At 37.0% G+C, this 25534-nt stretch overlaps 1 protein-coding gene across 2 annotated transcripts in view; it reads right to left on the bottom strand.

Moving 5' to 3' along the window:
* Positions 1 to 7651: 7651 nt before the first annotated feature.
* The window catches only part of SPRED1 (sprouty related EVH1 domain containing 1), a 125849-nt gene continuing 107966 nt past the window's right edge, over positions 7652 to 25534 (bottom strand). For both annotated transcript variants that reach the window (XM_072625569.1, XM_072625567.1), the window contains exons 5-7: positions 15173 to 15331; positions 10656 to 10763; positions 7652 to 8879 (exon numbers count right to left, since the gene is read on the bottom strand). In XM_072625569.1, coding sequence (XP_072481670.1) covers positions 8226 to 8879; positions 10656 to 10763; positions 15173 to 15331 — 921 coding nt within the window. In that variant the 3' untranslated portion in view covers positions 7652 to 8225. The remainder of the gene's footprint in view (positions 8880 to 10655; positions 10764 to 15172; positions 15332 to 25534) is intronic.

The raw sequence follows: 25534 nt of genomic DNA, 5'->3' as shown, positions 1-25534 counted from the left end.
TTAAAAAACATACTGTCCAGTCACTGCTATCCTTCTTTTACAGATTTGGTGAGGCAGGTTAGATACTATAAGGGCTTGGAGCAGATTTTTTTTTTCTGGATTACAACATTAGGGAGTTTTTGTTTCATGATGCATTTAATAAGATTAAACAGTTATATGGACTCTGATTTTCAACCTGGAATGTTAATACTTAGGAAGGCTGAGATAGAACAAGGCTCCCTGTGTTCTATTGGGCACTGGAGAGGCTAGAATATTCTAGCCCCATGTTAATGATTGGGAAATTGCTTTTAAACTAGAAGAGTACTGTTCTGAAAATACAAGCCTCTTGGTTTCCCTGTACATTTCCAGTATGGCTGAATCTCTGGTCAAAAGCTTGATGGAGGAGGGAATACTAATCTCACCCTTTTATAACATTTGGGAGAAGTGGTCCTTAAACTAACTAGAATGATGGTCCAAAAGCAGGCTTTTTGGAATAACTGACAGCACATGGCTGGCTCGTCATTATGGAAAAGAGCACACTGTACACAGATGACTCATCTGGGAGTGCTGTTCAATACTGCCTTAGGCAGAGTATTTCTACTCTTGGCAAAAGAAAACAACCCATTAACAGCAAGGCTCTGGGACTCTAATTTGTTCCAGTGTCTTTAGGAGATTACCAAGAACAGTTGAGCCCAATAGATTTGGTCACATATTGGATTATATTTGGTTCTTCCAGTTGGAGTTGTCCACAGATGTGTGGATGACATCTCCAAGGTACTATAATCAGTTTATAACCTGAACCATTAAAAACTTCTAGGTGTTTTTCCAAATTAGACTCGAAAGAGGTACAAGTGTAATTTGAAGGTGAGACAAAGGACATAATACTCAGATTGACATTGTTCAAGCCCAGGAAACAAAATTTTAAAACAGTGGGCAAAGAGTCTCATTCTGGTATGTCAGTAGGACGGATCATACAGCTCAGTACCGTGAAGATAAAATTGATAGCAATATATCAAAGTCTATCACGTGACCTCCTATGCATTGTTTCTCACCCTCTCTCAAACTGAATTCTAGAAACTGAGGGGGATAAGGAATAAAATCCTGAAGAGATTCTAATCAATTCCAAGGAATAAGAAACCGTATCAGTTAGTCCATTTCTAAGACAACATGGAGAAATATAACCTTAAAGTGGGGGTTCCTCATTCTTTTTAGGGATCACTGTCCCCACTGGTAGTCTGGGAAGCTTTTGGGCCCCCTAAGTCTATGGGTCCCTTCTCAGAATGTTATTTAAAGAATCAAATAAATGGGTCACAAAGGAAACCAATTATATTGAAATAGCTATGAAAAAATTATTTTTAAATGTTTGTGGATAAGAACTCTGTTAGATGCAGCTTGTATGATGGAACACATGCCATATAAGAATAAAATGTGGAGTACCAATTCCAAAGGTCATCAAGGAGAATGAAGTAAATATAGACCATGTGGGGATTTCAAACTTCTCATTATAACAAATGCTGTTACTAAAAGAGATCCAAGGTAAACAAAGTTGAAATAGTATCATAGATTTAAGAGGGAAGCAACCATCTGTCCGGTCCATTCCCTTCATTTCACAGAAGGGGAAACAGAGGGTCTAACCTGCCGATGTTCACACAGGTAGTGAGCAATCAGAGCTAAAGATCTGATCAAGGTCTTCAGATTCCAAATCACTCCATGACGACTATGGCTTTCAAAATAAATTCACATGGCCCTGTTTAATTATATTGTTTAAAAGTCTCACTTGTAAGGAAACCAGTTTGGTCCTCTTGTTTACATCTGTAAAATAACAGATGTAAACAGAGAGGAGCATCAAGCTGGGGCATTCTACTTTTAAAAAAGAAATTTTTATTGATATTTTCTTCAAATCTTAAAAAATTTAACATTTTCATTAATTTTATTTGTATTATACTATCATAGTTATACAAAGTATCCCTCTAGCTTCCCCTTCCAGAGAGCCATCCAATATGACAAATAATATTTTTTAGAGGAAAAAAAAATCTGCACAACTGATACACTGAGAGTCCAAAAATGTGTGCAGTGTGAAATACTTAAGGAATTTCTACTTCTTTTATTTTGCCATCAATTGTATAATACAGAAAGCTTTAGACTGTGCATGGTGAGGCCCCAGTTCTAGTCCTGGGTTTACCTTTAAGTCTCTGTATAACCTTGAATGAGTCAGTAATTTCATCTCTCTGGTCCTCAGTTTCCTTATCTGTAAAATAAGGGAGTATGACCAATCTAAGTATGACTAGATGATCAATCTCTAAAATCCCTCCTACTGCTAAATCATACAATTTTTGATCAAGTAGCAATTACCTGTGAACTTTTAACCTCAACCATCTCTGTGTAGAAACCTAAAATTCTTAAAATTCTTAGGTGACACTCTGTGACAAATATCATACCCCAATGTCTTTAGAAGAGAGAAGGGATGAAGGTCCTGTGTACACAGTGCCATTTATATTTGCTTACTACATTCTTTGCACTGCTTGATTCACTATGACAAGCAGGAATTAGGTGTTTTTCAGCAGTCTTGATTTTTAATAGAACAAAATACAGTCTATGAAGTTCACTTAAATACGACTTTTCCTCTATCGTAAAGCTTAATGTAAAAGTTTACTGTTGATCTTTTTAGTATAGTTTCAGGGTCAAAGTATCTGACTTTTGGGAGCTTTCATCAGGCCTGGAAATTTCCTAAGAGAGAATCTAAAGGAAGTTTAAAAAAATTGATTGGTAGGCCAGTCGAAAAAGTTTTGCAAGAATTACTTTTAATTTAAGCATTATCTTTATTTGTAACACATTTTCATTGTCAAGTTGTAGCAGACCTATTTTCAACTTCTTTGGTGAACATCAAAGTTTATTTAAAGGAGTCTTATGTTTATGAAAACTTAGAAATAAAAATAGCAAAAAGCTGCTTTATAACAAGATTCAATAATACAAGGCAAGCCTAAGAAGTCAAATCTGAACTATCTATATTCAGAGGCCAGCAATGTCATGCATAAACCAAAAGTTTATCCTTGGAAAGTATTACATGAATTTTATCGTAGATTTACTTTCCTAATTAAGAAGTAGCATGGAGAGAGGGCTAGCCTTGAAATCAGTAAGATTAAATTCACTTAACCTCTCAATAGCCTAGTTTTTTTAGACCCAAAATTGGAGTTTCCTGACTGATAAATCACAGATTCAGGACAACAAACCAAAAATTCTTCCCCATAACACTTCATTTAAGCAAGTAATAAAACTAGATTGTATTTCTTGAATAAATGCCAACTGACAATGGAAAGAATTGGTTGGTTGAGAAGCACCCAGGGCATGGACCGTGCCAACCTGGGATTTAAAGTTTGCTACAAATGATCCCAAACCGATCTTAAAGAATGAACGGTAACTTATTCCTATGTCAGTGAATGGAAATGCAGCATTCATTATGGCTTCAAAACATCTTAATATAATCAAGAAGGAACCAGTTATTTGAAGTGACGTTTACATGAACTTCGAGTTTTAAAAACAAATGACCCCTAAATAACGTTTTAACTTTTAAAAAGTATCACTAAAAGCTCATGTGTCAGTGTAAACAGGCCCAGGACATTAAGAAAAAACCCTTTTTAATTTTATGATAGGTTTAATCAGGTAATTACAGGATGGGGACCATTAAAAACAAACTGCTTTATGATATTATCTGATATGTCCAATTACACAAATATGGTGTAACAAAAGTTACAAACTTATATATGCATATTTACATTATATACTAAAAAGTACCAAGCTATATATTCGTATACATAAAAGGAAATACATCTATGACCAGTTAAACTAAATCATACATTATTCATCATAAAGTAAGCAGTTGAGGGTAAGGGGAATACTATACAAGCGAGGCACTTTTTGAGGTCAGGGTAGAAAGCAAATGGCACTATTTGCAAAAAGGAGAGGCAGTGTGTTCACAAAATCTATGTACCATTTATAGTGCAGCTTCAAATACAAAGGTTTTTACACTAGATAATGCTTTAGAATTCTCAAAATTAATCACAGAGTTTTTAGTTTAAGCTTTCAGGAACAAAGGTTAACATTTAGCAGTGCACCAAAGCATACGGAAGTTTCTAACCACGTGGCTGCTAGGCAAACAGTGACTTAAGGCCCATGAACATCTCTATCAATCACTGTGGTCTATTTTGATTTCATATATGAAATTGCTTGAAAAGCACATTACAATGGCATCATTTTGAAATTTAAGGTTCAATCTCAAGTACAGATGGGGATCACAGGGAAGGGTGGGACAAAGAAAAGAAATGGTATGTTTGTTGTGCTAGAGTTTGCAGGGCTTTTTTGGAAAAGTGATTGAAATTCAAGTCAAAAAAGCAAGGGGCACTATAGTGTCTTCAGATATTTCAAGGGACCAATGTTTAAATACATACATGTATATACATATATGTATATATAAAATGAAGGAAAAAACCGATATGCTTATTTAACGGATCATTTGCTAGGATTTTAAACAATACGCTATATACAGTCATAAAGTTTCATCAAATATTAACAGATAAAGCATGTTTTTCAGGACATGTGTGATGCTATGTTCCAATTGTCCCTTTCTCATATTCTGGATCTTACCTGGATTTTTAAAAACTTATTGCGCTGTTCAATGAAACAAAAAAGCCCCTAGTAATGACAGCTGATTTTAAGCATGATCAGAAAGTGCATCTGGTTTTAGTGTTACTCCAAGAGCGAGCTATGGGCATAGCTGTTTGCATAACCAATGAAAACTAGGTAATTTCAATCTTTTTTCCTTTAAATACTAAACTCAAACCATCACTTTTACACACACACACACACACACACACGCACGCACACACAATCTCTCTGTCTCTAATGAATTTGCTACAACATAATCCTTGGCAAAATTCTCAAAAATTCTTCCTTTAGCACACAAAAGGTGTGGTTAAGGTTTTTGCCAAAAAAAATAAATTATCAGAGCAGAACTTGTTTAATATCTGTCCATATAAGAATTCAATACTTATGATAACAGCCAGTTTTAAGTAATGTATTAATTTTTAAGTGAAACCTTTATGGTTTATATACCCCATAAATGACCAAAAAAGGGAAATGACAAAGTTTTTTAGGCTTCAACAAGATACAATAGGGGGAAAATGACTTCGAGGTTTCTCTAAATACCTCTTACTCCAGGTGTCCTGAGGCCAAAGTGCCCTTCCTTAATAGCTCTTGACCTGTAATCCAGGGCTGTGCACCACTTCCCTTACTGTCAGAGATTTTTCTGGATGGATGTTATTCCAGCAGGTGGTGCTGAAGTGCCATAGCTGAGCAGCCTTCAGAGATCAAACACTTCCACCCTTCACGGGGTAGGCTAAGGGAAATATCACTCAATAATGATAACAGGTAGGCCTCATAAAAGTGTTTCTTTCCATGACACTTGGCTGGTTGTATTTTCTATTTTCAATATTACAAACAAAAGGCTTAAAGAACCTTTCAGAGGAAAGTTCAATTGTAAAGAGCATTAAGGGGCAGTATAAATAAACCTTGCTTAACTTACTTGGAGGTTTGGTTTCCCCCCATATGGACTCATAAAAAGTATCTGTTTCCATGTCACCATTCTAGCTAACTTAATATAATCTGTCCTTCCATAAGGATCCAGATCTATTATATCATTAGTTTATGGCATAGATTGATTTTCCTAGGTTTGTCATGTTATTGAAACTGGGTGTAGTTAACTTAAGAAGACCCAGGATGAAATAACAACCTGTAACATCCATATTCACAATTTTTAATGAAGCAAATTGTTTTAGATTGTAAAGGAAAGAAAGGGGAGGGGGTGGCAAAATCGTAGCAGCAAAGTGGTTAAACAAATTGAAAATATTAATGCACAAATTCATTAAAAATATTAAAGCATATCTGTTGCATATAAAATACAGTACAGGAACAGGAGTTGCACTATGTTGATTAGTGCTCAACAGAGGAAATTGTTAAGTTTGTTTCTTCCCCAAAGTATATACACAGTCCAATCCCACAGCATTTTCCTACACAGCCAGCAAGCTCTTTCCTTCAGTTGTTCACACCTTGCTCAAACCTGAATTATAAACTAAGCACTTACAAATAGCAAATGTCATTCACGAGAAAAAAAACCCAATCACTCTCATTTTACCAATGAAGAGTAGTTTTGAAAGTTAACAGTCTATTCTGGGAAATCAAGTTTAGCTGAAAATGTGATGGGTGGAAATTATCCACAGTAGCAGCTTTCAAATATATAAACTGTAAAAATGAGACTTAAGACTGCTGCTACAGCGTTAATGTCCTTGGACGTAGCTCATCTGAATGACTTGTAGTACAAAACTAGAAAGAAGCTCTTTTTCATAACTGCTATAGTTATCAATATACTTGTCTTCTTTTCAATGTGAAATAATACTTCAAGATGATCTATGTACACAATGTTGTCAGTTCAAGCTGTCATATAAATATAAATGCTTTCTTTTAAAAAAAAAGTATCTTACAGACAGGTAGTGTTATATACATTGTTCAGTTTGATCTTAGGGCAAAAAGGGAAGGTAAGAAGCTTGAATATGATATGTAAAAAGAAATGCATGACATTAAAAACCTGCATAGAAAAGGAGCTTCGAAAGGTAGTGTGATTTGTTTACCTTTACTGCCTACAAGAATTCTTTAGGTCATAAAAAAGAGCATTCTTCTCAACTTCCGTCCCTCTCCCTTTCCCCCCAGAATCTTTCGCAAAGCACCCCTCAACTCAGTTAGAGTTTTAATGTAACATTAAAAAAATGACTAAAATGACTAAAAATTGATTACTAAATGAATTACTGAAATACTAAAAATGATCCTTGGAGTATTACGTAATCTGTTAGAACACTGTCCAATTGTTATTATCCAGTAAGTAATATATAGCAGATTAAAAAAAACAACTTACAAGACATTTCACTCATATACCAGATGAAACTTTTTCCCTGTTTTTTTTTTTGACCACACCACATTTTTAATGTAAGATATTTTTGCTTTTGCCAGTTCAAATAAAAATAAAATTCTGCAACAGAAAAAAGTGATGTTACCATAGGGGGTGGGAGGATGGGTGGGGTAAAATAGCAAGTTCTAGGATTAAGCCCAAAGATTAATAAAACAGCTGAACATGATCCTAGTTTGGCAGAATAATAGATGGAGACCTCAAAAGAACATCCTTTTATAACTATTTGGTTATATCTTTTAACTTGCTAAGCATCTGTAAATGCAATTAAAATATTTTAGAGGAGGAAACCCCAAAAGAAAACAACTTGCTGGTTGAACAACACAAAACTCCACTTTTTTTCTGACACTGTTTAATCAGTCTTTTTTATATATAAAAAAATAAGTGTTATGTTCCCATCAGAACATCAGACAATTACATCTGTGCTTAAAAAAAAATTGGTCACTCAAGACTATTAGAATATCTTCAAAGGTTTTAGATTACCAGAATGTACAGATATAACTCAATACAAACTGCAGTTTGAGGGAAATGAAGGTGAAAAGAGCAATTCATTCACGTGGAATAAAAATGCAACTAACTAGACACGTTAAATATTCAAAATATGGAATGTGACAGTAGATAGAAATGTATCTACTGTAGAAATGGGAAGGGGAAGAAAAGTTCATTATGTAATAATTCGTACCTTATACTTAGTTAAATATAAACATTTGTTATTTATACATAAAACTGATTCCAAAAAACAACTAAGAAATGATTTAGTTGCACTTCAGTTTCGTTTCTGATATCTGCCAAGTGTTAACTTTTCTTAGTTTGAAATCAACTGTCACTAGTGCATTTTTTTTTGTTTAATTATGTGTCAAATGCATTCAGTTCTTTTTGAAGATTCCCTCCCCATCACCTAAGCCATAAATGTACAAAATGCCAAATTAATTCCTTTTTAGTTGGATCAGAGTTTGCACCCTTCCAATATAGCCAATAACCAGAAACGGCTTCCTTTCTCAAATAATCCTTTACAACTTCCAACAAAATGTGCCATGCACTTGAAGGAAACAGTCCAGCATGGCTGCTAGCATCTGTGAAATGGCAAGAACTGACGGGTTCTGCGGCTTCTCCTATGGTTGGCCCCCCGTGACGCCAGGCCAGGTACCACGTCGCCTGCCAAAAGCCTCCACCAATCCAAGTTAGCTAATTCCTGGAAACAAAGACTTCAGACTCATTTTGGCACCAGCCGGTTTCATCCGGCAGCTTTGTGTTTCCCTCCGCAGCACCCACATGCCTCGCCACAGCGATGGCACAACCTCAAGGGAACATAGCAGCACATGCATGGCGCAATGAAAGACAGCGCCACCAGGGCCAACCATCGCAAGCAAAATTTGTCATCGCTGGTGTCACATGAACAGGGGTCAGAAAAGTCTCCCTCCGAGTCTGACATACAGTGATACAGCATGCTCTCTGCACACAGCATGCAGCTGACTTGGTAGATGCATCTCTTAACAGGATCTGGAGCATCCTGACACTGTCCTCTGCCATTTTCCTCATGGTTGAACCTCTCCTGGCAGTACACACAGCGAGAACGCTCGCCATCCTCTTTCCTTCTTTTGGACTTCTTAAACTTTAGTGAGGAAGAAGGCTGTGCCTTAAACACCACAGAGTCTTTGAGCACGTGTAACTTAGTCACATCCTCACAAGAGTACAGATAGTCAGGTTTTTTACTCTCTGATTTTGAAAACTCAATATTAGAGTCAGGATCATCTCTCTCCAAGTCATTTTTCCACATGTCAGGATGCCTGTAGTCTGCATAACGACGTATTAAAATATCACGAGGATTTATTCTGACAATTTCATCTTCATCTTGAAAACTGACATGTCTGATTGATTTCAAAGGTGCCTAAAAGGAAATGTAAAAATTATAAAAGTCAGAAGGGTTTAGAAATTTTGATTTGAAAAGAATATTCTCCAACAATGTATCAAATTTTAGAAAAAGGAACCCTCTACCCTTCTCAAAAACATCTTACACTGTGAAATACTATAAATAACTTCTTAAAGAAGCTATTTTTGGTTTGTTACCGTGGTTTTTTTTTTCAGTCAGTTTTCTTATTATCTCACTTTATGGACAAGAGTTTATAGCCTGCTATGATAAGGAGAGGTCTTGGGGGAAAGGAAGGGATTCATGTCCCTATCACCTATTGGTAATCTGGCTCCAGTGAAATTTTTAACACCACTAACCAAACGATGACTAAAACCATCAAGTTTTCAACTAAATTACAATTTTTAAATGAAACAACAACACATTTTTGATAAGGTTTCTATGTGGAGGAATTCATTAAAAAACAAAAACAAACTCAAGTCCTACTGGAGTATTATGTTTGAACACAGAATTAAAACTGTTCTCTTAGAATGAAGACACAATTTTTCAAAAGCTATTCTATAACTTTGGGGATGATTAGGCAGGTTCAGAATGAAAATCATCACTAGCTGATTGATGTTACAATCCTCTTAATTTAGAAGAAAAGTGAACAGATTTGTTAGGGGCACTGTCCAGTACTCATTTTGCCCACTAAAAATAATTTGTTAAATCTGACAATTATGTACAAACAAGATCCACTAAGTTAAGAAAAAAAAATCCTTGACTTTATAAAGAAGAAATACATTCACAAGCTGTCAGTTTGTGGTCTGTGGCTGTAGTAAAAGAGAAGGGCAGCAAATATAGTTCAGTCATCACTTGCTGACATCTACAAAGTCCAGAGTGAGTTTTAAGCTAACCCAGAAGCTTGAAACTTCCAATTAGTCTTCTCTATTGTGGGCATAGCCTGGTTTTATATCTTTGGTTTATAACATACAGAGAGAAATTTATACACATGCATATTTCATATGCTAAGGTGAAGCACATAACTCACTTCAGGGATCTGGAGTACAGAAGGGGAAGGGAAGAGCTGGTAAAAACCAATCTTTTTTCACCAAAACTGGAATCTGTAGTCATCTGGACATTACTATGTGGTGCTCAATTCCCACCGTGTCTATCTAGTAACAGAAGCAGCATTGGCTCTCTCCTAGTTTCAATTTTGAACTTGTGATAAGATTTTTAGCAGTGTTAAGTAACTCTTCTCTGTTTTTTTGAAGTATTTCAAGTACATTTTAGGGCTTAAGATATTATGATAAAATTTTATTTCTTCAAAAATATTACTTTGCTATATGTATGCTATCTCAGGAAGGGAATGGGGAGGGAGGGAGGAGAAAAAAAATCTAAGAAATATGGAAGTGATTGTAGAACACTGAAAACAAATAAAATAATTTAATTAAAAATATATATTACTTTGGATTTTTAGAAATTTAGAGAAAGGATCCATTCTTGACATTAAACTTAGAGGGGTGCACAAGAACAAAAGCTTCAAATAACTTCTAATAGTTATAAAGTAAACTTTCTAAAGTCTGTCACCGGAAAATCCAAATGTGAAGCTAACTATAAAATCTGCTCCTTGAGACCTCAGAGACTCAGGGAAATAACTATAGCGACAAACTGGCTTGATGAAAGCTTTTCAAACGTATTTCCTAAAATGATTTATTTCAATGTGTGTTAAGCTATCGCCTCCCACAATTTTACTGGTTTACTTTCAATGTAAAAGAGTCCTATGATGAAGCATTTTAAGGTGAACGGGGAGTTTACCCGATTTGGGGACTTCAGACTTCCGCTCTCCTTTGAAACCTGCCGATGCACGTACTCCCCAGATCTGGCCTGAAGGGAAGTGTCCACGTCTGACTGGCTGAATGCTACCTGTAACGGTAAACATTTCTAATTAAGTGACAAGGAAATGGAATCCAGTATTCTATTAAAACAGAAAAATTAATGTGTTTTTCATTACTGTTTACATTTCTAATACTCCACAAATCATTTCAAGTCGATTTGAAGAATTTGCTTCTAACAAGGCGCTTTATTTTATTTACTGTTTTTCCTCTTCTATACTGCTATTCTGAAGCTGAAAATAGAGTTAGTTATCAAGTGTAGAGCTGTCCCCATCACCTCCTCTGCTCTTCGGTATTTCACTCTCATTCACATGACACCAAGTAGGGAAAAAAGGAATTAAACAATCCATTTTCAACCTTGATTGTAAAGTCCAACGAAATTTCAAGTTGCTTAAAACTAATGGCTAAAAACAAGTGACTTTTACTATTCTCTGACTGGTAAATTAACATAAAACTTGATAACAGTCTGTATTTCCTTTTCATTTTTTTTAATCATTGAATTTATACCATCTCCTTTCCCTACATCCCTGGTCAATAATAACCTTCCTCCTGAGGCCTCACACATTACCTTGTTTTACAATTTTTTTTAATGCACTACTATGTATTAGAATTATCTCTGGGTATGTGCTGTATGTAATCTAATTTTTACTTTCCTACTTTCTAGTACAATGCTTCATTCCCAGGAGCACTAATTTTCCCCTTCACTAACATATCTCCTCACAATATAGTCTAAAACACAATAAATTTTCAGGAAAGCAAGGAAAAAGTGAATATGTGAAGCAGGTGTTATTATGGATTGACCAACTAGTCCACAGGATCAGAGATTTAGAGCTACTCGGGAACTCAGAAGCCATCTAGTCCAATTTCTTCTTTTTACAAGAGAAAAATGAGGCCCAGATTGGCTAAGGACTTGCCTTAGATCACAGAGTAAACCCCAGAGGTGAGGTTTGAACCTAGGTTCTTTGTGGTCAGAATCAAAGCTCTCATCCCCGCTGTACCTTCATGGAGTGCTGCTACAGATTTTTTGTTTTAAAGTCTACAATTGTAGAGATAGCCATATGCTGGCAAAAAACTAGAAATCAATACTGGCAACATATGATTAATTGCCAAATAAGTAATACAGACCTAAGTGCTATCAGTATTCATGGCCTACATCAGTCAGGGATTAAGGCTGAGCATGAGAGAATCAGGAGGGTTTGGAGAGGTCAAAAAAGAGTAGGAGAGTCTTCTGGACCATGGGTATCAACTTAATTTTGTTCTGACACATATGTTCTCTCTACACTAAACATAAATACACCTTAACTCTAATTTATGTACGTCTTTAAAATATTCCTGAAAAGCTGATTTTCCAAATCAAAAATTTCCACTAGCCAGACTTTCCCTAACTTCATTCCCACAGAAAATAACATGCCTCTAACATGCAATAAAAATCAAAAGAGAAATCTGCCTTTAGCAATCCATTCATTCCTCATTCTTCCACATTTACTAAGTCCCTATAAGGCACCGTATCAGGCACTACAGATACAAAGAAAAAAATGAAAAAATTTCCTACCCTTGAGCAACTCACATTGTGCTGGAAGGAACAACTTGAACACAAGCATATAAATACAAAATATGTAAAGTAATTTTCAGAGGCAGGGGATAGGTGAGTGAGACCAAGTTATCAGGGAGCTCAATGTTCAGTTACACTTTCTACTAGCTAACTCCTACTTAACAAGAAGAATCAAATGGAAAATTGATCTATAATATTTTTACATATGGATTACTGAATTGTGTTTTTATTTCATCGTGAGTTTTCCATATCTCAGAGACATAACAACCACAGTTATTATGTAATTAATTATTCACTTATCCAAAGGTCAATGAATCTCAACCTTTTTGTGCTTGAGGTTCTTTCTCAGATACTTATTGTGAAAATACTTGTACTACTATTATTAGTATCTGATGAGTTAGAAAATACATAATAACATAAAGCTCCTACGCATGCTGCTAAATGAATTTGTATTTTATTCATCACAACAGCACACAGATAGCTATACATACATCTGAAAGAACAGTAAGAGCCAATGCTTGATGAAAATATGGATTCATAGATATTCTGCACTAACAAACCAGCATTGGGAACCCGTGATCAGAATCTGCCAGCTGAAAGAGCTATCCTGAGGAGCTTTTCCAAAGTTATCATTTCACCCTAGTTCAAAGAACTGTCTGAAATGCATTCCAATTTGGCAACTTCATTTTCAATGTCCCTTTTCGTGCTAATATTCTGTGATTCTAGGAGTTTTAACTGCAGCAACTATATATTTTCAAGTCAAACAGATACAAAAAACTATCCCAGTTCAAATAATTATGATAAAAAATGAGGCTGACTGGTCATTTCTTCTGCTTTTTTGTCTTACACCAAACCATTACAATATGACTTTTCTTCCATTTTCTATAGTTTAATGAGACTCTTTTACATGTTTAGGTAACAGTAAAATTATGCAGAAGTCATATGCAATTTTCTAACACTCAAAATGTCATTACTGTATTTCTATCTGGAAATCTCTTTAAATGTGTTCAAAGCTATTAACAATATGAAACTATTGTACAATTGCAAAAATGTGCATCATTTAAGCCAAAGTGTAAAAATTATTATGACCACTGTTTGTAATCTTTGAATAAAAACTCTTGAACCTGACTACTCTCAAATGACTCCGTTGAAACTTAAAAAGGTAAAAAGAACACAGAATCTTTTCTAAATGAAGACAGAGGTTGAAGAAAACGTTAAATGTAGCCCTGAGTACAATTTCACTTACTAAACTGAAAACAATAGTTTTTTTAAAGAGTAAGAATCACCAGAAATATAAAAGCATAACAATTTTCAGTAATCAGACAGAAAAGGGCTTATTGCCTTCAGTACTTTTCAGCAACATGTTCACATTATGCAGAAAGAAGGTAATAAAAATGCCTTAAGAAGAACCTTGAGATATTTCATTATGCAATTTTCACATGGTTCACAGGGTTCATGGAATGTCAGAGACGAAAGCGATCAGAGTGTGATCCAACTTTCTTATTTTTTTTTTAATAGGAGGAAACTAACATGCACGGATGAAATGACTTACCTAAGATCACACAGCTGGTAAGTGGCTCAAAGTTGTGTCACTCAAAATTAGGATTTAAACCTGGTTCCAAATTTGAAGCTTTTCTCCCTACACTTTAATGCTCCACTTTAACATGGTTCAGTTGAATGGACACCAATCACAACTTTGGATCAAAGTTCTTATACAGTAGATGAACAATACATGGCATTTATATAATATTTTAAAATTTGCAAAGTGCTTTGCATCCATTATCTCATCCGAGTACTCTGCCCACATTACAGTGCTGTCTTCCTAATCAAATCCTTCAGTGATAGAACTATAATCCAAATCAAAGAAAGGGAATGTCCAAGGAAACAAGAATGGGGAATGCACTGTAACAAAAAGGTGCTGGAAAAAGAGTTTAAAAGAGGCAACCTTTTTCATGTATGGACAGCCATAACTTTTATCAAGTGTTTTTTTTTTTGCTTGAAATCGAGCCAAAATCTGCCTCTCTACAACTTCTGCTCCTCAGCTACCTTTTGAGTCAACTGGAAAAATTTCAATTCATTTTCTATATACTTTCTTCCAAATACTTGAAAACAGTGATAATACAACCTGAGTCTCCAGTCACCACACCACTCTGGTTATGTTTATCTACATATGCTACAGTTCGTCAGTGACTTTATCAAAATGTGGCCCTCAGAACTGACCACAATCCTCCAGGTGTGGTATCTGCCAGGGCTGAGATCATTAAGACTGACTTCTCCCAGTGGATATAACTAAATGCAGTCAAGGGTGGCATCATCTCTTTTTGGCTACCATGTCTCACTACTAGGTCTTGCAGTCTACTAAAATTGATGCATATAGCTATGCCTATTCTATCCTGTGCTTAGGCAACTGATTCTTTAAAATCTAAGTATAAGATTTTACATTTATTCCTTTTAGATTTTAACTTATTATTATCATTACACCAGATCCACTGTTTTAAACGGTTGAGATCTTTTAAAATCCAATGTCATTCAATGTTAGTTATTTATCCCTCCTAGCTTTGTGTCACTTTCAATGTGTCACATTCTTCATGAGAAGAATGGATACCATCTATATCTTTATTTCAGTCAGTGAAAATATTAGAGCAGCAAAAGACCTATGTAAATAAAATTTACGAAGTCCTAAGAAACTTATTAAATTAGTTGTCTAAATATTAGAGAATTATTGTGACTACTTTAGATACGACAGAAGGATAGACTGTGATCTCTTAGGATATGTGTGTGTAATAAAAGATAAAAACATATATTACGTATTTATCATCTTACTAAATATGTTACATACTTATCATGTTACTAAAATAACAAATGACAAAAATGCATTATTTCCTTACTTGATTAGCTTGGCTCTGCAAGAACACTCTTCTGGGATTCAAATCTTCAAAGGGTGAGGGCCTTATGTTTGAACTTCTATAGGGCTCATTGGTAACAACAGTTTCTGGTTGGAAAAAGTGATCTTTTGCAAGAGAGCTGGAAGTATCATCTTCTGCTACCTATAGAAGAAAACAAAACAAAACTCTGTTACATTCGCTGAGATGATTATTAACATACAATTTTTAAAATAAAGGAAAAAAAGAAAAAAGGCTTAAGTTTGTTGAAGACAAGAATTTCCACTGACAGGTTTATCAGGTAAAAATCCGAGGGATGCTAGAGACATAGTATACTCGGATTCTGGCATAACATTTGACAAAAACTCTTGTGCTACCCTTGTAGAAGAGATAGAGATGCAGCCTAGATGACAGTACAGTTAAATTGGTTTAGAATTGGTTGAATAAATGGACTCACGACATATTCACTACTAGATCCATATATCAAGTTGGCAAGAGCTTTCTAATGGAGTACCCCAGGATCTGTCCTCCCTCAACTTGTTTATTAATTAGATGGATAAAGACAAAGGCAGCCATTAAACATTTAGAGTACCTTACTATGTGCCAGGCACTGTGCTAAGCACTGGGGAAACCAAAACAAACAAAAAAGCCTACTCTCCAGGGGCTTACAATCTAATGTAGTCATGAAAGACAACACAAGAGGAGTTGAGAAGCAGGGGAGGGGAAGGTTCAACATATTGGAGCATAGTGGAAAAGTGAGAGAAGTCCTCAAGTAGAGTAACCAGGTGAGATACGAGGTGGCATGCTTATCACATTCACTAGATAACACAAAGTTGGGAGGGCTATTTTACCATGGTGGATGACAAAGGCAACGTATAAAGAATTCTCCATCAATCAAAAAGCATTTATTAGGGATTTATTAAGTCCCAGGTGCCTTGTTAAATGTTGGGGATATAAATAAACGTAAAAACAGTTTCTTCCCTCAAGATCACATTCTAACTGCAGAGGCAATAGGCAAATAACTGGTGGGGTTGGAGGTGGGGGGGGGGGAGGTGGGAGGAGAGCAAAGAGAATAGAAGGAATTAATGCAATGGGGATTCCCTCTACAATTCCTTCAAAGAGATGTATAAAATGCGCCAGAATAAATTCTGATGGAGGAATCCAGAAAAAGTTACAGTGAGCCCTTTGTCTGGGTCAGGTCTGCACAGAGACAAAGAAGACACTGGGGACACAGTGGGGGTAGGAACCTAGGGTGAAGCACTTCTGCACCCAGTGAGAGACTGCACATCAACACAAAGGGAGGTCCCAGACTTATATCAGGGCACCCCCCAGACACACACCAGAGCAATGCAATGGGAACAGGTGCCAACTGGCAGATTGGTCACTCACTACCCAGTCTCAGATCAAAGAACCAGGACAGAATGAGAAGGGGAACTGTGCATGACAGTGGCCTCCTCCAGTAAGTAGGCCCCTGAACAGTATATAGAGAAAGGAAGAAGTTCAGAAGCCAGCAGCAGCATGGCTCAGATCTCAGGGACAAAACAGGGTTTAACTTCTAGCATTTAGCCCAGAATAAAAAGAAATAACCAAGGCAAGAAGCCCAGACCCAAGCAGAGGCTACAATTTTTCTACTTTGAACCAACAGCAGCAGATTATGCATGCACAGACCCAAATCCAGGTCAAGAACTTGCAGGGCTCAGACCAAGGGGACCCTAATGAGACCTGGCCTTGGATCAGACTCCTTTGAGAACACTAAAGGTCTACCAAGTCCTCAGCTTGTCCTCGAGATCCTGAAGCACCCACAGGGCTAAACCAGACCCTCCCTCCAAAAGTACCAGAGAGTCCAGCCTTAATGTCAAGTCCAAAGTCAGGAAGTAGGCTGGAAAAATGAACAAACAAAAAAAAGATCCACATCCTAATGAGCTATTACGGTGGGAAGGACACTCAAGACCCAAATGCAGAAAAACATCGACAAGCAATACCTCAGAGGAAAACACAATTTGGGCACAAACTCAACTAGAATTCCTGGGAGATAAAAAAAAGATTTAAAAATTTTTTATAAATGGAATAAGTGCTGGAGGAAAAACAAGAGGGTGGGGAGTGATACCTAGGAAAGAATTTGAAAGGGAATTATTAACAGCTTAATACAAGAGATACCAAACCTTGCCCAAACAATCAACTACCTGAAAATTCAAATGGACAAAATAGAAGCCAATGACTTCATGAGGCAACAAAGACAAAATGCTAAAAAAGAGAAGGAAATATAAAGTATCTCCTAGCAAAAACTGAGCTGGAAAAGAGATCAGGGAGAAACGATTTAAGGATCACAGAACGACCTGAATACCATGACCAGAAAAAGAGCCTTGACATCCTAAAAGAAAACTGCCCACATATCTTGGAAAAAGAAGGCAAACTGGAAATACAAAGAGTGTACTGGTCACCTCCTGAAAGAGATCTCCAAAAGAAAACTCCCAGGAACATCACATCCAAAATCCAGAGCTTCTAGATCAAAAGAAAAATGCTACAAAAAATACTACTACAAGCAACCAGAAAGGAGCAGAGAATGCGGAATACAGTATTTCAGAAGGCAAAGGATATGGGTTTACAGCCAAGAAGAGCCTTCCCAGAAAAAAATGAGTGGTGCTATGGAGGGAAAAAGGAACTCTAATGAAACAGAAGACTTCCAAGCATTCCTGGTGAAAAGACCAGAGCTGTGGCAAAACTCTCAACTTCAAACACAGGAGTGAAGAGAAACCTAAAATGGTAAATGTGAACGTGCAGCACTAAAGGACTAAACAAGGATAAGCTGCTTACTTGCATTCAAATGAGATGACACCTCTATCTCCCCGAAACCTGTCATCATCAGGGATCACAGAAGGAGTCAAGTTAGGTCCTGAGAATGGTCTGTTATGCCTCGATGATCTTAAGAAAAAGATAGGAAGGAGAAGGGAAGAAAAGTACACTGGGGATGGGAGGAAGGGACAGAAAGGAAGTTCAGAGAAAACTGTCTTCTATAAGAGTATACAGTAGAAATCTATGTAAATGAAGAGAAAGAGATGGGGGAATGGCTGACACTTGGACTTCACTCTCATCTGAACTAGTCCAAAGAAGCAAGAAGATACACAAGGTTGTATACAAAAATCCAGTTTACTCAACAGAAAAATGGGGAAGGACAATTAGAGGAAGGAAAAAATTAAGTGGGGGGGGGTTAGTTTTATTTATAACTCTTTTTGAGGTGGTGAAGAAAGAGAATCTGAGGGAGTGATCATAAATTGGGATATGGATGAATAAGGTGGTTGTTTATATGGTGTATAAATGTGATGGATTGGTACTGTGCTGAGCTCTTATCAGCATAATGGTCAACTAGAATCCCAAAAGATTAATGATGAAACATGCTACCTACCTTCTGATAGAGAGCTCAAGGGCTCAGTGCGCATAATGAAGCAGACTGTTTTGGTACAAACCTAACATGGAGATTTGTTTTGATTGACTATACATGTTTGCAATGGGTTGTGTTTTTCTCAGGTTCTCAAATAGAGGAGTGGGGAGGTATGAAAGTGGATCTTGGCTGATTAAAACAAGTAAAAAACATTTTAAAAGACCAAAGAACTTAGAAGATACATATAGAATAGTTGGAAAGTATTCTTGTTGGGCCAAGGAAAGGCCTCTTAGAGAAGACAGGATCTGAGGTGAGAACTGAAGGTAGCCAGAAAAAGGACGGCTCTTCCTGGAATGGGTGACAGCCTGTAAAAGTCATAGAGACAAGAGATGGAACACCTTGTGTGAGGAATAGTAAAGGAGGCCAGTATAGCAGCTAGATTGGAGAGAGGAAGAGATAATGAGAGCAAGAGGTGTAGCAAACTGTTATAAAGACTGAAGAATTAAAAACAAAACAAAATGGCCAGGTTACAAAAGAGCTCAAGATGCCAGAGGACTTTTTATTAATCCTGGAGGCAACTGAGAGCCAATGGAGTTGATTGAGTAGGGGGAGTGACACAGTTAGGCTTGTACTTTAGAAAAATTTCTATGGCAGCTGTATGGAGGATGTATTGAAATGGGGAGAGACTTGGGGCAGTGAGACCAACAAGAAGGCTACCTCAGTGGTTCAGGAAAAAGGTAATGAGAGACTGATTTAGAATGGTGGCTATGTTAGTAAAGAGAAGGATACAAGGGATGTAGCGAAGCTAAAAATTACAAGATTTGGCAAAAGATTGGATATATTGAGGGTAAAGTAAAGAGTGTTATATCAATGGTCCAAGACAATCCCAAAGCACTCATGATGAAAAAATGCTATGTTTCCAGAGAAAGAACTGATGGCATCTGATTACAGACCATAAGCATACTATTTTTCTCTTTCCTTTCTTCCTTCTTTTGGTTTGAGTTTTCTATCACTAAATAACTAATATGAAAGCACATCTACATATTTATCCCTTCCACTTACCAGGGGTTAGGGGTATAGTCCCCCTGGACTCTGGAAAATCCATGTAAAATTTTTTTGGCCCTCTCTTCATACCAGAGAAGTTGGAATTACAGTGGTATTAAAAGACAAAATATGTTGGTATTATGTAACACTACACATATTTTTACATGTTTCTAAATTTTGTGTTGCTGGTCTTCATGTGTTGCCTGTGGCTTCCACAAAACTCCCTGAAAATTCCCATTTAATTTTTTCTGCTGACCTGTGATATATAAAAACAGCAATGTGGAAGCGCAAACTGTGTAACACCATATCACATTTGAGTACTGTCTCAGGGAATGCGGAGGGGAACAAGGGAAAAGTAGGATTTGGAACTCAAAATTTTTTTTAAAAGTTTAAAATTATTTTTTACATGTAATTGGAGAAAAGTTAATTATTTTAACAAAGAAAAGATACTTACTAGATTTGGTAATTAACAAATCAATGGTAACTTTAGAGAAGGTAGTTGCAGTTGAATGATGAGTTTGGAAACCAGACTGTAGAGGATTTATAAGAGTGAGAGGAAAGGAAGGAGAATATCTGAGTGTATATGATGTGGCTTCTCTAAGCGTTTACTTGAGAAAAGCAGAAAGATACAGGAAGAGCTAGAGGGACAAAGGTTGGAGGGATGCTGGAGTGAGGAAGGTGACAATAGGCAAAAGACTAAAGGAGAAGAGAAGGGGCCCTAAGCAAATAGAATCAGATTTTGGGGTGAAGTGCTCAGCAGACAAGAGTAATAAGAGGAGGTGTCACGGGAGGAATGAGGCAGAGCGCCTCTGTGGAGAGTGAGTGAGGACAGCAGTTAGGGAGCAGCAGAAGGACTGGCTGGCTTTGACGAGACACCATGAATCTGGAGGAGGCGCAGTCAGCACAGCTTGGTGATCTCCTCCAACTCTGGTGGGTGGTGGGTGAATAGAAATGAAGGAGATAGAGATGGCAGGAGGAATCCAGGTCTGAGAGTGACCAACAAAAGGGGCAAAGGGGACAAGAACGGAAGGGAAAGAGTGTAATCAGGGCAGGAGGGATAGTCTGAGAAAGAACTGAAGCGGTGGGAGGAGCAGAGGTCACAGAGGGAAGACCAAGAAAGGGCCAGGAATGGTGAGATGGAAGGAAAGACAGAATCAGACATGAGGATGGTCAGATAAAGGAATTTTGGGATTCATGGCCATGGAAAGGATAATGACACAACCAAGAACATGAATATCTTCATGGACAAGTTGAAGTGGGACAAGTGGAAATGGGAACTGGGAAGAACTGGGAAATTAGAGTATTAGAGAACGTATCAGTACATATGGTAAAGTCCCTTATTACGAGGGCAAGGGTAAGGGTGGGGAAAAATACTGTGTGCTGGGCCCTGAGCTCACTGATGAAACAGAGAATCTCTGGGGGGCAGGGGCCAATGGTTAACAGCCAGAACAATGGCTACCAAGGTGTGGATAAACTTGCACAGTGTGAACCTCCGAGGAGAGCTTGCTGAGTGAAAATATCAAGTGGAAATGAGGAACAAGGAGTATTCACATTTTCACTCTATGACCAATGAGCTGGGGGTATGAATGAAAGTGCAGCCAGTACTGAAGAGTGGCCAGAGAGGCAATCTCATTAGGAAGGAGTAGAGTCTCAATGAGCACCAGAAGGTGGAAGGAGAAAGGAAGTTTGTTAATTATGGAGGAGATATTCCAGAGGGCAAAGGGTGGGAAGGCTGGGTGATGAACTAATTAAAAAAGATAGAATTTATAACACATGTCAAGCTTTAAACAAGAATTCCCATGATTAATTCTGGCAAAAAATTGACCTTGGATTCTTAAAGGCTTGAGCAGTAAAGCATAAACTCTGTGGGCTCTATCATATGTACAGGAAACGCCTGGGTTATACCTTGGGGGACAGACTGTATGTACGTGTTTGATTTCTGAGGACCAGCTTGGTTAAGTATGTGGAGGCTTATCACCAGTAATAGGCTTGCAACTAGGTAATCATATAATATAAAATGTTAAATAAAGAAAAACACAGAATGTCCCTCAGTCTTAGGTAGCACTCCTTCTACCTCTTTGGAGATGGTGACAGATGAACGGGGTCAGAGAGAACTAAGAATGCCACAGTTCTTTGTCGATAAAAGTGAACTTAATCATATTTTAGGTGCGAGATCCTTGTCTCACAATAAATTGATATATTACTAGAAGAAATGAATCATATTACAGGATCACAGATTAAGTACTCGGTATGACCCCAGAAGTCCTATCAATACTGACATTCTCTCTATAAACAAAACTAGAAGATATAAGGAAATTGTAGCCAAACGATTGCCCATACTTCCTAATACAAGGAACATTATTTCATTGGACATCAGGTTGTCTTCCCACAGCAATGGTGGGGATGATTTTAAGCAAAAAGATACTGAAGATAATTACCAATGAAGACCTAACATTTACTGCAGAGGATTTAGGTAGAAAATTATTATAAAGAACTTGAAAATGTTCAAATTCAGTTAACATATGCTTTCACACTTAGTGACACAAATGTAAAGTTGAACACAGGAGAGGATAGCAAAAAATGTTGGTAAATAGGATTAAAGATTAAGCAATGCAAAGAAACAAAAGGTTTTTAAGCTACACAGAAATCAAACATATATCATGAACGTTTTTCAAGGAGTTGGGAGGTATCAGACATAGCAAGCACTAAATATTACAATCAGCCCATAGATTTTAAGAGCAAAGATAAAACCAACATTTAGAAGCGTAACAATTAAAATAGATGGCAAACAATTAAACTAATTCCAAATTAAGTCAGTTAAATAAACTACTGATATTAAAAATTAGGAAACAGATGAAGGAAAGGTCACCAACATTAAGCAAAACAATTTAATGCACTGATTTAACTGATGTAAATCAAATCCCAGAAAACATTATTGTCTCCAAAGAACTGAAGCTGAATTGGGCAACAGAGAGGTGAATAGGGAATGTGATGTTACAAAGAAGGAATTATAAGGGATAAATAGAATGAGGAAGGAAAGAATGTCATCAAAGAAGTGTTTAAGTGAAAAGCAAGAAGGGCTGGTCACTGGTGGGAATAAGGAATAACCAATGGGAAAGTGTTTTCCATTGCATCTTTCAACTCTCCCCTCCCCTAGAGTCACCAAAACCATATGGGTATTGGGTGAATGGCAAAGTAGACCTCTTCCTCCTCTCCCTCCCTAGGCTATTTATATCCTGTTGGGATGCCAGAAATCCTGGTGAAGCAAGTATGACGGGAAATTTTCTCTCAACCTTATCAATGACTCTTTCCCCTTCTCCACTCCTGGATCCACCCCAACTCAGGCTGAAGGAAACCCAGAATCCCAATACCACTCAGACCTATAGGCCCACTTCCCTTTCCCAATGGTCGTACATAGGATCCTTCTATTCCTCATTCCTGCAGAGAGACACACAACAGTTGCATGAACAGGGGTTCACCAACAAGAATCTTGGTAAGACAGAGTCACCCTAGGCTTTTTCATCTGTTCTCTGTACTCTTTAGATATCCATAGGCGCTAATATAAGACATTATTTAAACTATATGACTTTGAGCAAGCCACAACCTCCCGGGACCTTAGTTTTCTCATTTGTAAAATAAAGGGACTGGACTGGCTAGCCAGGGGTCCTTTACAGCTCTAAATTTACAATCCTGTGAAAATAAATGGTATCCATATACTATTAAAAGATCTTAGAAGAAGGGTCCTGGGTGGACCTTCTAGGACAGACTTATGGGAAGACAGACTGCAAGTACTGAAAAGGCCTGGACAGACTGTGATAGTAGGTGCCATTGCTAAGAGTATCCATATTGGTGAGATTACAGATACATGAAAATATCTGAGTATAAATTTCAAGTTGGGCTAAAAACATTAACTGTGCAAATACAAGATCAGGGAGGCATGGCTAGGCAACAATTTCTCTGAAAAATCTCAGTGAATCAATATGGATCAACAGTATGACGTGGCAGTCAAAAAAAGTCTAACAGACCTTATACTACACATTTTCAGGTTCTGTGTAAGACATTAAGAGGTAGAACGTCAAAAATAAGGGAGATAATAATGTTTACTGATTTACATGATGAGCTTGAGGAACTCTGACATGACTACAAACAAATTTAGGGAGCTGCTTGGTTTAGAAAGGGCATTAAACAGGCCAGAATAATAGCAGCTAGCCTCACGTGGTGCTTGCATTGTGCCAGTCAGTCGTTGTGGTGAGTGATTCACAATGTTTTCTTATTTTGTCCTCACAATAATCCTGGGAGCTAGGTACTGTTACTATCCCCATTTTACAGCTGAGGAAACTGGGATGAAGAGAGGTTAAGTGACTTGCCCAGGGTCACATGGTTAATAATTGTCCGAGGTCTGATTATGAACTCAGGTCCTCCTGCACTATCCACTATACTACCTAGCTGCCTACAAGACCATGAAGAGGATGGTGAAGCAACTGGAGACAATGCGAAATGAGAGGATGTTTAGCCTGCGCAACGGTGAAAGGGTGACATTGAGGCATTGTTATGTGGAAGAAAAATTGGACTTGTTTTACCTAGAGTCACGTAGGATAGAAAGAGAGGCAGTCAGAGCTTCTTAATACCAATCACTATCTACAGAGCTTTAATTACCTGGGTAAATAATAATGAAAAATCAATTTCCTCATGCCACAAGTCTAATTTTGAGTTTCTTTAAAACTCTACAAGGGGTGTTGCAGAAAGAGAGAGATTTAGGTTTGATGTGAGGAAAAATTTCCTAATGATAAGGTAACAAGGGGGCTGATTCATAGGATGGCGAGGTTCCCATTTATCAGAGGCATCCAAGCAGAAGTTACACAGCTTCACTTCCAGGGAAAGGTAACAACCTGTTATTCTATTTTTGCAGCTCACTGCATTTTTTTGGATACTACCAATTATTAGGAAGGTTTTCTTCACATCAAACCTGTAGGGAGTGTTGTGGCCTAGATGACCACTGAAATCCCTTTCAAGTATTTGATAAGCACCCACAGTATGTGAGGGGTTCTGAAGTGCCACGAGGCAATAAAGAGAAGATTGGGTCAGAACTTAACATCAAGGACTTCAAAACATTTCCCAAAACTCAAGGGAGCTTTAAAAAAAAAAGAACTTAGGTACCATAACTATTTTGTAGAAACACTTTATTTTTTTTTAATTTGGAGTACAGTACATAGCAATTATTGATCTTTCTTATCTCTATATACACAAATATTTTAGTATCTGCATTTTATTTGATATTTTAACTTTAAACCACTTGGGAATATGAGATTTTCACTTAAATTTTACAAGTTTAACTACAAAATGTTGAAAACATACACAATAAGATAAGGAACACACTGTGAGTACTATTGAAATACAAGGTGTCTCAAAAATTTTTGAGCAGTTTTAAAGCCTTAACAGCTTAAAACTGTATGCAATACAAGAAACATACTGTAGTGCCCTTTCTCATGCTAATTATTAACTGTGAATCAATGACTCTAACTGCAAGCAAAATATATGTAGTTAAGAGGGGAAAAAAGATTTCCACAAGGAAACTGAGAAATTAAATATTTGACAGAATCCTCTTTCCTTCAAGAAAAATCAACATACAACTTTTGATATTCAGTGACTTCAATACAAAAAAAGACACAAAGCTGGAGGATGAAAATATCGCTGGAAAATATGACTATGGATCCAGAAATGAAAGAGGCCAAACATTTATAGGCACTAAAGAATTTCATGCTCATAAATCATATCCTTTCAGAAACTGGACAAAGTAACTATATTGACTTTTGTCACCATTATTCAGTCTAAGTAACTTTCCTGAAGTCACAGTTGATAAATGGATAAGTAGGAATCTTCCGACCCCAAATCCACCTATTTCTACTACACTGTGCTGTGTAGTAGTAGAAAACAACTTCAGCCCA

Source organism: Notamacropus eugenii, chromosome 7 (assembly GCF_028372415.1).
Source record: "Notamacropus eugenii isolate mMacEug1 chromosome 7, mMacEug1.pri_v2, whole genome shotgun sequence".
NCBI classification, from domain to species: domain Eukaryota; kingdom Metazoa; phylum Chordata; class Mammalia; order Diprotodontia; family Macropodidae; genus Notamacropus; species Notamacropus eugenii.
This window is presented reverse-complemented; position numbering and strand designations above follow the sequence as displayed.